Source organism: Gasterosteus aculeatus, chromosome X, assembly GCF_964276395.1.
Source record: "Gasterosteus aculeatus chromosome X, fGasAcu3.hap1.1, whole genome shotgun sequence".
Lineage (NCBI taxonomy): Eukaryota > Metazoa > Chordata > Actinopteri > Perciformes > Gasterosteidae > Gasterosteus > Gasterosteus aculeatus.
In genome coordinates, this window is record NC_135698.1 from 9,851,010 (window position 1) to 9,863,352 (window position 12,343).

The window sequence follows — 12,343 nt, forward strand, 5'->3', positions numbered from 1 at the left end:
TTAGCAGGAGAGCATCAGAAAGGAACACGGCGACACTGGCTCACACACACAAATGCCTATCCTCCCACATCGAGACCACATGCAGATATACAGAGAAAACGCCCAGAGGGAGGACATCAAGACATGTGGGCTTACCAACGAGGATATGACAGTAAATTAAGCAGCTATGGAAAATGATCGGAGAGGGGGGGGGGCTTCATACCACAAAGACCATCTTTAACCTTCTACACACACAAGGCAACTGGGCTTTTATCCTTTTATTGCACAAGACGGTAAAACACATTTAACAAATATCAGCTCCAAAAGCGAGCGAGTCACAGGTTTAAATAAAAAGCTTTCAATCAGGTCGCAATAAACAATCTGACTGAGCAAATTCCCAATAAAGTCACCGTGTTTTGACACGATAAGTCCGCAGTAACGATGTAATGCCATGCAGTCGGACACAAATCAAAAAGGCACGTACGGCAGCATTCTCTACACGGCATAACAAACCCAAGTTTCTTGTCAATACTCCACAACACGAGTAGATCTATCCGAGATCGACCAGCTGGCTCTCACTGCACTACTGTAGAGCGCTAGATCTATAAGTCCCACGGGTGTCTTATTAAAGCCCAACTATCCTGCTGCAGCAGCAGCAGCTGCAGATCTAGTGCACGAACACCATCCTGGGTAGAGTCCATATCAAACATCTTCTTTTCCCCACCAGTCTACACATTGTGGTACAGTAGCAAGGAGCAGAAGGAGGAGGACAGAGAAATAGAGAGCAACGGTCAGAGGGAGAGAGAGAGAGAGAGAGAGAGAGAGAGAGAGAGAGAGAGAGAGAGAGAGAGAGAGAGAGCTGTAATGCAATGCTTATTTCAAATATGCAGTGTAGTCACCATGGCAACATTGGCAGTAGTGAGGCCTCGCATGGTGCAGAGAACAAGCTTTTTTTAATGTGATTTGCCTACAGGTCCCTGTGTGTGAGTTGATGATGTCCACGCAGTTCTGCAGAGGTGCGGCATAATATATATGCTAAATATATTTTGTATGGATCAAACAAGTACATATAGAGTTTTTACATGTTAATTAGTAAGCTTTAGCGGCGCTTGTAGCCTAATCGATGCGTCTTTACAGTATTTTTGCCGTCCTAAACTAGCCCAAAATGAGAGCGCTGTTAATTGTCTCATGCAAGAAGATTATCCAAGGTCAAATAGGTTATGGCTCAACCCCCGGAGGAAGACTGAAATGCAGTTCAAAGCTTCAAAAAAGTATTCTGTGGACAACAGGGGTGATCAAGAGAGAGAGAGAGAGAGAGAGCGTGAGGGAGGAGACAGCGATGAACAGATACCATAATACACCAACCGTTTTTAGTTAGAAACTAGGTCAAACACATTTTCCAGTCTCACAATAACCACAAAGGACACACAAACACACACAGTCCTGAAGTCATAACTGTGTGGAAGCTTAGTAATGGCGAGTTTTGACATGGAAACCAAATGAATTTACAGCGGAGAAACGTGTTGGAAATCACCTACACAACAGAAAACACACGTGCCTTCTGTAGAGTCCGAGATCAAAAGTTCATGAGAAATACGTGTAATGCTAAAAAAGCACCCAATAAGCTTTAATAAAGCCATTACTACGCAATTGGTAACATTATTAAGTAATAGTTACAAAAGGCCTCTATGTGCAACCACATTTCCCCCGAGATTTCAAATAATATTGGAGCTGCCTTTGACATTTAATACAGTCCAAATGTGATATTGAATTTAACACAGGAGATTGTCCTTTGTTCTTTACCTTTCTTGCGAACAACTTCCTCGGATTCAGGTTTGCGCGTCACAGACACCACCTTCATCAGCAGCCTGTTGCCCCCCTGGCGGATCAAGGACACCACCTGCTTATGGCCCACCTTTATTACATTAACCCCGTTTACCTAAGACAACACACACACACACACACACACACACACACACACACACACACACACACACACACACACACACACCAGACAGAATGAGGTATGTTAGCATACTGTAAATGAAAATATTTTACAATGATTTGTTTCCATAATTACCAATTTCCAGCAAATTCATGAAGGAGAAGCAAATGAAGTGTCTTTGATTACCTCAATGAGGAAGTCTCCTGTCCTAAGACCAGCCCGCCAGGCCACTCCCTCAACGTCCACAGACTCCAGGTACTGGAGGGCCGGGAACGCTGGGGTGGGGGTGAACTCCTCGATGGGCGTCTCGGCTGAGTAAAAACGTAAGACATGCAGCAATTCATATTTGGAAAATGTCGTTTAATTCTGATTTAAATTTCTTTAAACTGAAACATACAGGTGAATATAATGAAATGCTCACACACTTGCACAACTGCATTCGCGTCTTAACAAAATAGACTGAAATGCACTAGCACACTTTGTTAGGTGAATGCGATGTGCCACCATAAACTCCACTGAATCTTGGAACGAATCCCAAATAAATCCCTGACACATGAGCGTTCTCAGAGGACCACGAGGTGAACAACAGCGTGTGCTTGTGTACGTGTGAGCGTGTGTCTGAGAGAACTGGACAGTCCGAGTTAGAGTGAGTAAAAGAGAGCGGGGTGAGCCAAGATCCTTGGTAGTGAGTGATGGAGCAGTAAAGCACACTCAGACTCCCGCCAAGGTGCCGGAGAGGGGTTGCCATGGTAACCAGGATGAGCAAGGAGAAGGGAAGTCATGAGTAAAACGAAATTGTGATGATGGAGATGAATAGAGAGATGATATCAGCTCAAGTGCTGAAGGTATTAAAGCAGCGGCGTAAAAGTATTCGGAAAGCATAATAGACGGGAAGGAGGTGGAGGAGGGCAGAGAAGACCGAAAACAAGGGCAGGCTGAGTAAAGATGAGAGAAATCAGAGAGGAATGTGCCTCTACTAAAGCTGAACGCCATGTGCGGGGAACAGATGGGACAGCTAGCCGCCAGCTCTGCCAAGGATGCCACCAAGCGCCTGCACATGCTCACACACACACACACACACACACACACACACACACACACACACACACACACACACACACACACACACACACACACACACACACACACACAAGATGAGTGTTGACCAAAGCTTGTGCTTGTGTTGACTCACACAGTAACAATACAGACTGAAACGCACTCAGTGACTCAGATCAATAAACTTCTTCTTGCATTAAAACTCTCGAGTGTGAAACAGCTCGGTGGTGAGGGTGAATGTTTTGCAAAAGGTCTGTGTGCGTATCGTTGGGCGGGTCTCACCTTTGGCTCCCCGCAGGACAAAACCAAACCCCTCATTTTCTTTCTTCTGCAAAACAGCATTCTTTTCCTCTATGATGTAGTCACTGTAGGGGAGAGAGCAGAGCCGGGATGAATCCATCACCATCCTCACACACACAAAGAGAGAAGAGGCGAGCAGAGTAGAGGCGATGGGTTGGGGGTTGTTGACAGAGGATATGGAGGTACACACACACACACACACACACACACACACACACACACACACACACACCTGTCTGTCCTTTTCTGATAACCCTCAAGTTAATTAAAAGCCAAGCATGAAACCGTAGCTCAATTACCAGGGGCTTTACCAGTGTTTTATAAAGAGGGAGCCACACACACAAATGGAGGAACAGAGTGAGAGAGGATGGACAGGTGAGAGAGAGAGAGAGAGAGAGAGAGCGAGAGAGAGAGCGACGGAGTCCTTATGATGGAAGTATCTTTGAGTTAAAACCTAAGTGAATCAATCTTCGGGCGGATCTCTCCGATGAGACTGCAGCTGCAGAGGATGTGAAGTGCTTCTACTGAAAGTGCGACAGAGATGTCTGAGATGCAATATTATCCCCTGATTAATGACAGAGGGAATAGGAGGCAAAAGTAAGTGAGCACTTCATCACTGCCTGATTTCCCCGAGTGTTGAGGGGTGGAGGCTGTTTGATGGTATTAACCTGTGCCGCTCTGCACAAACTTAATTGTATTCATTCAAGCTAATCATCGCTGTCCACAGCCTGCGAGCCAAACCCACGCCGAGTTAGTAAAGCAGTCTCCAGCAGCAAAGCCAATATCGGAACGATGGCTGCATGTGTGCGCAAAAGATATTCCTTCTTTCTTTCTCATCAAACTGACTGACTGGTAATGTTCAGGTACATAAGTATGAATGAGTTGTAATGATTTACACTTATAATCAGTGTACAGCATATAGCCTGAACACATTGACAAAAGCCAGGAGGTTTGTAGTATTTTGGGGTGTTTAGGTTGCAATAGGCGGCCGCGGTCTTTGTTGGCTTAGTTACACTCCACGCTTTGTGACTTACCGAGGGAACACAGAGCTCCTGCTTCTGGAGCCAGGAGATCCATAACAAACCTTTCTGCAGAAGGGAGGTCAAAGGTTTGTTTCCATAAAAACCTATCCATCCACTTTTGCACCAAACGTTATGCACAGAAGACTGTGGTGTTTCAGTAAGAACCACTTCATCCACGAAGCTTTGCTCTATCTCCCAAAATGCAGCATTATTGCAATATGTTCACTGTGGTTGTTCAGAATCTCTATCCGCCAACATGGAATAATAACAAATGGCAGATGGAAGAGATCATTTAAAGGGGTAGATGTCAAAATTAGTGATTTTATAGTACTTCCAGGAATGCTGTTTTGTAAAACTTGACTCATGACCTTTGGCTGGCATTTGCAAACTGGTATTTATACAGAGATGTTGCATCTACCCTTTAAAACCTCAACGTTATACCTGTAACTTGCTTGGATTTTTCACAGTGTTTAAACATTTTGTGTTTTCCCAGTTCTCTACTGAACTATATTTGGTTAAAGCTACTGTCTTCCATTCCAAAGGAAAAAAATATATTGTACAATACACACGCAGAAGAGTGGGACTGTAATAATGCTAAATTATACAAACCTAAAGCCCTGGTTACAAAAAAGACATTTAATGCAACTAAAAGCTAGAGCGCAAGAACTTGATATTCTGTGAAGGGTTGAGGAAATGGGTGGAAACGATGCTGAATGAGACTAGCGCCGTGTCGCAAACTGACACAACATGGCACTGAAGCCGAAAATTGCATCATAACAAAACCACACATACCCTCTCATGTGTAACATTTGTTCTTGCTCTGAAATGGTGGAACGAGCTCTCTGATGACACCAGGACCACAGAGAGCCTTCACATCTTCCGCCGCAAACTAAAGACACACCTCCTCAGACTCTACCTCGACTAAATGACTAACAAATTGTAGCACTTAAATTGTACTTATAACGGCACTTATCTATATCAAATTGTAAATTGGCTTATTTGAGGAAATTCTCTTCTGAGTTTGTATCCCTTTGGTTGAATGCACTTATTGTGTCCAAAGTCGCTTTGGATAAAAGCGTCAGCTAAATGACATGTAATGTAATGTAATTTGATTTAGAAGAGAGGTCAATCTGACACTCACAATATTCACAATAAATGTCAGCTTGAGGCAGCGAGGGCACAACAAAAAAATAAGAGATGGACTGAGAGTAAAAAATGAAATGAGAGCATTTAAAAGATGCCCGAGAACGCCCAAAAATGTGAAGCACAGAAAAAGGCATGTGTGTGCATCCTCGAGCCTTTAGATGGCAGCAGCTCCATAGCACTCCAACACCTTCACGCATGAACTCCATTAGGTTCAAGCACTACTTGATCCTTTCACCAACACAGTTTGTGCAGTTCAGGATACTCCAATTGGCATGTCACTGCACATTACTGTAGCACGCCAGCTCAGAGGACGAGGCTGTACCTGTATGAGGTGAAGTTGTCATAGGATCCCACAGTGTAGTGTCTGAACAGTCTCTTTGTGCGGTCCTCCCGGGTCTCTGGAAAACAGATTAAAGCCCTTTTTCATTTAAAATCGATACACGTTTTCATACTTTAAAAAGTCATCAGTTTTTGTTTGCAACCTGCTTTTTGTCATTATGTAGAAACACTTTAAAAGTTATTATTACCAGAGTGGAAAAGAGGAAGACTCCTTGATTTGCTCCACCAATACCATGGTGACTTGTAGTTTCATCAAATTTTGACGAAGATATAGTTAATTGATTTTTATTTCAGAGGCACTCTTGCAAATTGCTTGTTCAGCATATCAAATGCAAAGACTGGCACATTTACCGGTGTTTAGCATTTACCGATTGTCTTGCAGCTTTTTTCCACAGAGTAGACTAAAAGCAGCATCCCAGTAATGCACTTCTCAAGTTTGATTTCAGTAACACAGTTTATTCTTTGGTTAGAACCAGTGCTCATAGTGACTTTTTACAAATCCACAAAAATCCCCAAATCAAGACCACAGCTGTTTGCGTGTGAGTATAAAAAAGCCAGCAAACATCTAATTCAGTTAAAGAAATTAATCTACCGCATAAAGTAATTAATATTAATATGCTTAATTTATCACAACCCACCGAGTATAATTATTCCATTGTAATTATTTTGTCTTTTAAACAGTAAAATAATTGCATCATTTTACCATTAAGTGTTCTTTCAAACCGAGCAAACGCACTAGAATAGAAACACCCTTGAGCTCAATCAAAGTGTGTGTGTGTGTGTGTGTGCATGTGGTTTTTGTCAGCATGTGGGTAGATTTATCCTATAGGAGTGCTGATAGAGATCGATGCCCTCTCCACATCCCAATAATACACTGCACCTCCACTAAGCAGCAATCTGCTGACTACGTACCCCAACAACCTTTCAGACCACACAGAAACTCTTAATTGGGAAAAGCTGTGAGAGCAACGGGCGTCCTGGTGCTGATGTGAGAGACATGGCAAGAAGCCATGAGAGTGGCTTGTAACCTTGGTCACGTGTCCCTGCAGTTTCCTGTCACTGTTGCTGTTATCTTACACGGGTAATTTATCAAGCTGACATTTCTTGAATACGTGTATATGAGAAAGAAAGTGTCACGTAGAGGAACAGACAGGGAAGGAGAGCAAAGTGAGTGAGCAGACCTGAGGTGGTTGGTGTCCTCGGATCTACGTTGGCCCGTCCATCTGACTGCGTGTGTGAGTGACACACTGTCCGCTGAGCACAATTTAAAGCTCTGATGACGGCGTAGACTGACACTTGGTGACACACCAGGAGGGCAAAAACAATAAAAAGCGGCAGCCTCTGGTCTTCCTCCACCACCTGCCTCTTTATTTCCTTTTTTTCTGCTGTTATATTATAATCCTTTTGACTTATGCGGTGTTCTTAATTCACCTGAAACCCTCGGAAACGCGTTCTTTTCTTTCACCAGGACTAAAAACGTGTAGCTGTCCTCTTTCCCCACTTCATGTTTCACTCAGAGGAAGGAGCCCTACTTAATGAAAGCACCGCGCATAACAAGGTCCAAGAAACCTCAGTCAATTGGTCCACGAGTCACCCTCGTGGCCCCTGGCGGCGGTGGTTTAGTTGAAAGGAAAATCCTCCCTCGAAAATATTTCGATGGAAAAGAATTGGGTGATTGAGTGAGTAGCTGTGTCTGCGGCTGTTTTCACTGTGGTGTGTTTTGGAAAAGCCACATAAGACGTTGTTAAATAATTTGCAGTGCAAGCAAAGACAAGTAGATTGTCTCCATCAAACACGCAGCTTTGGGTTCAGTCTATCTGGAATGGAAACATTCTAAAATCATAATTTTGCAGCAAGGATCAACCAAAAAGCTTAGCGTGAAAAAGCTAAAGCTTCTCTTACTCTTACTACCAGTTACGGGTCTTTCCACCCACAGAACAAACCCACAGGTGAATTCCAGAAGTTCACGTCTGCTCTCTGAGGGACAAAAGGTCAGCGTGTGAAACACTAGATATAATTGGCCTGTTTTAGTGGTGTCACCGAACATCCCTTTCATTCACAAAAACAACACCAAGACTTTCACGATTGATGGAGTGTGGAAGCGTTAAATACATGTGACTGGGCATCTTTGTGAGTTCATCAGAGAAGGTAAAGCGGAACATGTGAAAGCTGGTGTTTTGTCTGGCTTTCTCTGCGACCGCTCTGGGGACCAAAGACGTGGCATTTTGTCAGCCCTGGTTGTCAAAGGGAAGAAGAGATGAAAGAAGAGGCTGATATTTGGGGGGAGAAAGTTGTGAATTAATGAAGCAATCGTCTTCTCGGGGTCGAGTCCTTCATCTTACTCAGCCTCTGCACGCGCTCACAATTAAGCTTCACACGTCGTCAAAAAAAAGAAGGTATGTGTGTGTGTGTGTGTGTGTGTGTGTGTGTGTGTGTGTGTGATACCAGATGAGGTGTGAGAATGTGAAATGCAGCTCATTTATCACAGTTGTCTTTTGTACTGCCAAAGAGCATCTAAAAGCGGTGCCCTCACACACACACACACACACACACACACACACACACACACACACACACACACACACACACATCCACAGACCTTTAAGTAAAGGCGGTTGTGTAACGTAAAGTACATTAGCAGGGCGTTTTGTTTTAATTTGTATTATTATGGTTTTCTCTGTAGTAGACGAGGCTGCGGTTCGGCAACAGATTAGTTTATTCAACAGTTCATTCGCATCTGCGCCAGAGCTACAACATCTGGGCTGTCGGAGGGGCAGATAAGACCGACGATGTTTAAACCAAGATTCACTCTGTGTCTTCGTTTTAAGATAAATCACATAAAAGGATAAAAAAAACGTTCAGTACATTTTTTATTCTCCTTCATATCACTCACACAATATATCATAGTACGGAACTTAAGCAAAATATATAGAACAAAATTATAGGGGAGTATAAAAGCATAGTATTTTAGTAAAAACACAAGAGGAAAAAGCCACATGAAGGATGAATGAGTGTTAGTGAACATTAGGAGGTTCCCTCAGAACAAAGTTGGATAAGATATCTGGAGATGATATAAGTTTGGTGTCCTATCAATGTTGCCGATAAAACAACAAACATTAGGTCAAGTGTTATTTTAAGCTGCATGTTGATGGAAAAACATAGACAGATACCAGGAATCAGAACTGCACCACCATCGCTATCACAGACTGAAATGAGTCGGCGTTATTAACTCACTACCAACGCTCATTGAAGATTAGAGACTGCTGCCGCTTTCATGGGAGGAATTCTCGCTTGCAAAAGACTGGATGAATTTCACATTTTGCATGAAGGCAAATGCATATTATATAAGAGGGGAAAAGACTTTGAGGCGTTCCAGCCACTTGTGTTGAGCCTCGAAGGCTGTAAAATGCTGTAAAATTACAACTCTTACTGTTTAACCGGCTTGTTCTGCTACGAATCCAAGTGTTAATCCAAAAAGATGACCTATTCTGGATAAACTGAAGCACCTTCACCGTCCTTGTCTAAAGGACGTAAGAGCTACATCACTCACACACAGAGGCACGTAAAACAAACAAACAAAGTCGCGCACACACACTCACACACACACACAGTCTTTGGGCTGAATGAGAATTAACCTGTTTGCCGTTGTACCACTGATAAGAGCTGCAGACCAACACGCACACTCGCTCACACAAACACGCACACTCATCAAGGGAGACTCATTGACTTTTTAATTCGTTCCTTCCACACCCTACTTATCCGGCCTTTCCCTTTGTCATTCTCTCCTTCTTCCCGCTGGATCAGGATGCGTTGAAGTAAACTCTCACAACTTGAATACTAAAGCGCTTCAGATGAATCAGAACGATGCTGGACTCCCTGCTGAAACAGCTTCAGCACAGGGGACAAAGTAACGACTTCATTTTCTTTTACCTCTCCATCCTCATGTTTCTATTCCTCTCGCAAAAGATCAAGAGAGTGTGATACGGAGGACACACACAGGGAATAGAAAAGTACAAAAACAAATACAAAAAGCAAGTTCTGGATCAATGTAATCTGTATCCGTTCTGTACCTATTGGGGATTCAACTAATCCATGCACATGGTTTGGAGTTTCAGGATATAAAAAATATAAATCATCCAAAGGTGGCTTCATTCATTTTGGAGGGAATGAGACAGGGAGACACACAAATAGAGTAACAGTGTTAACGTAATAGGGTGAAAAAAAATGTATCCTGTTTAGTCTGAATAAGTGCATTCAAAACAGCCTGTTTCAGTCAGAGAGACGATTAATACACTTTCATCATTTTCTGATCAGCCATCTCTGCAGTTAGGGTGAGGTTACATTCATGGTCCTTGAGACTTGAAATGATAATAGATGGTGTTAGATGGTGTTGTCTCCATATATCTATTTTCATTATTGGAAGCAGAGTCCAACATCCCCATTCTGGATGAAAGTTGCCTTCACTCACAAACGGACCTCACAGAACGTATGTCAAGCTCTCTTTTTCATTCTTCACCCATGATGCCTACGTTTCATGAGCACAACTCAAGTCAAGTCTTTCAGTAGATTATGTTTCACGTGTTCACCCATGTCAGCTCATTTGAGTTTCAGGATACAAATCAAACAAGGCGCTTAGATTAAAGAGCAGACTAAGACAGTGACATTGCAAGATCAGCTTTTATATATTTTTAATAATTGAAGCATTAACAGAAAAGAGTTTATTGAAGCTGTGTCAGAGGTGGACAGCGTCTATTCAAAATGCCAGATCTGACGTTGATAACAAAGATACGTCTATACATCAAAAGGGAAAAAACGGACTTATCCCAGTACGAGTCATAACATGCAGAGATTGGATGCTGTGCTTTCACCACTGTTACCGCCCGTCTATTACACTACAAAGCACAGGGGAATCTGACAACATGACTGGACCACGGCCCATTTTGCCACTCTGTCCTCACAACTTCCCCTCTGAGAGTTGTGTGAAAAGACTCGGGCCGCCCATCAAAAGCAGTCGGAAATGCTTTTTTGGGCAAACTGCTATCCAAAATTCCTCAGCAAAGGCTTCCCTGAATTCTGCGTTTAAATAAAACTTTGAAGAAGTGAGCCTCACTGTCTCTGGCCTTAATGTCCCATTACATCTCAGCCTCCAGCAAACACCAGTACATATTTAAAATCTCTGCTCTCTTTCTTTTCCTCTCAAAATGAGTTGGTTTGTTAGACGGCCTTCAGAGAACACGTTGTTACTGTGTAAGCGTCGGCTATGAATACCTCTGCGCTGTCAAAGTGGAATAATTCAGCTTAATTCACACGACGAGAAGCAACTTCTGTACAAATCGTGACACTTCTTCGGGTCGAGGTCGAGCCAACGCATCCACGCATTCTAGTAACGAGAAGCGAAGGCCGGCAGTGTTCAGTGTAGTAAAAGAAACACATCTTACACATGATGCTGAACTTCTCCCCCCCGGCTCAGCTGTATGATTTACAGCGGTGGTTCTGAAAGAGCCAGATGGTTTGGCTCTGAGCTATTAAACTTTACTAATGAGTACTCATATTCCTACGGAGAGTGGGGAACAAAAGGAAAAAACAGGGGTGCCTTGGTGCAAAGGCAGGCGTCCGATTAGTCACGTCCAGTGAGACGGATGCTTTACAGCCGCGCCAAATTAAATTAATATGTGTGTCGCCACACATTCTAGACTTGACACCCACAACAAAACAGTTGATGTTTACAATACGATTCAACCAACTGTGTCCGATTCCTCAGAACTACTACGGATGAATGCGGTGCGTAGAGCAGCCGTGACACTGAGAAACACGCTTGACTTTCAGAGGGAATTGCAGCATCAAGCGCAGCGGCGTACGCGCTTGTTTGTTTGTTTGCGTACGTGTGCGTGGGCCAGTTTAACCGCTGTCGTCCAACGCCGTCCCTGTCAAACGTGATACGTCTCCGCTCCGCCGTGAGACGTGCTTCGGGTTTGATTCATCGTTCAAATAGGATCGCCATCTATTGTGATTCGATATGGATCCGTCCTCCAGGGTGAGAGAGACGCCTCAACACACTCGACTGACTTCTGATGAAAAGTACAGACGGGGGCCATCACTCTGCTGCGGACAAACAAACACAATGCAAAAACACATTCGCACACACCTACACACGTGCTCGCTCGCGATGACACTGTAGGGCGCTTTTTTGTTGAAGGGGTAAACGGCAGGATAAATGCCTTCCAACCTGTGGTCTGTACTCCTTCTCTTCATCCAACACAACAGGCATTGAAACAATGAGAAATAAAATATAGAAGAGTAAAAATAACAGTAAAAGATGGAGAAGGCGGCTGTGAGAGCGCCGTCTCCACCCAGACGGAAAAGGTGTCACACGAAGGACTTTCAACTCGCCTTGTTAACACGCAAAAACCTTTTTGAGTCAGTGTGATATTTGAGGCGTGAAGGGTTGAAGATTGTCCTTGAAACGCCAACGAAAGGATAAAGATTGGAAACGACTGAAAGAAACAGAAAATAATATATAAATCTGATGTGCAGTGGTTCCTGTCAAGTAGGCAAA

The 12,343-nt window shown here is 43.4% G+C and overlaps 1 protein-coding gene across 16 annotated transcripts in view; it reads right to left on the reverse strand.

Moving 5' to 3' along the window:
• The window catches only part of shank3a (SH3 and multiple ankyrin repeat domains 3a), a 97,467-nt gene that overhangs the window by 14,298 nt on the left and 70,826 nt on the right, over nt 1-12,343 (reverse strand). For 12 of the 16 annotated variants that reach the window (XR_013451143.1, XR_013451144.1, XM_078082657.1 and 9 more), the window contains 5 exons: nt 5,771-5,846; nt 4,315-4,368; nt 3,263-3,345; nt 2,111-2,235; nt 1,783-1,918 (listed from right to left, as the gene is read on the reverse strand). Coding sequence is in view for 14 of the 16 variants with exons in the window: in XM_078082657.1 (XP_077938783.1) it covers nt 1,783-1,918; nt 2,111-2,235; nt 3,263-3,345; nt 4,315-4,368; nt 5,771-5,846 (474 nt within the window). In the remaining 2 variants the exon portion in view is untranslated. The remainder of the gene's footprint in view (nt 1-1,782; nt 1,919-2,110; nt 2,236-3,262; nt 3,346-4,314; nt 4,369-5,770; nt 5,847-12,343) is intronic. The other 4 variants (XM_040162510.2, XM_040162508.2, XM_040162507.2 and 1 more) reach the window with 1 other exon arrangement.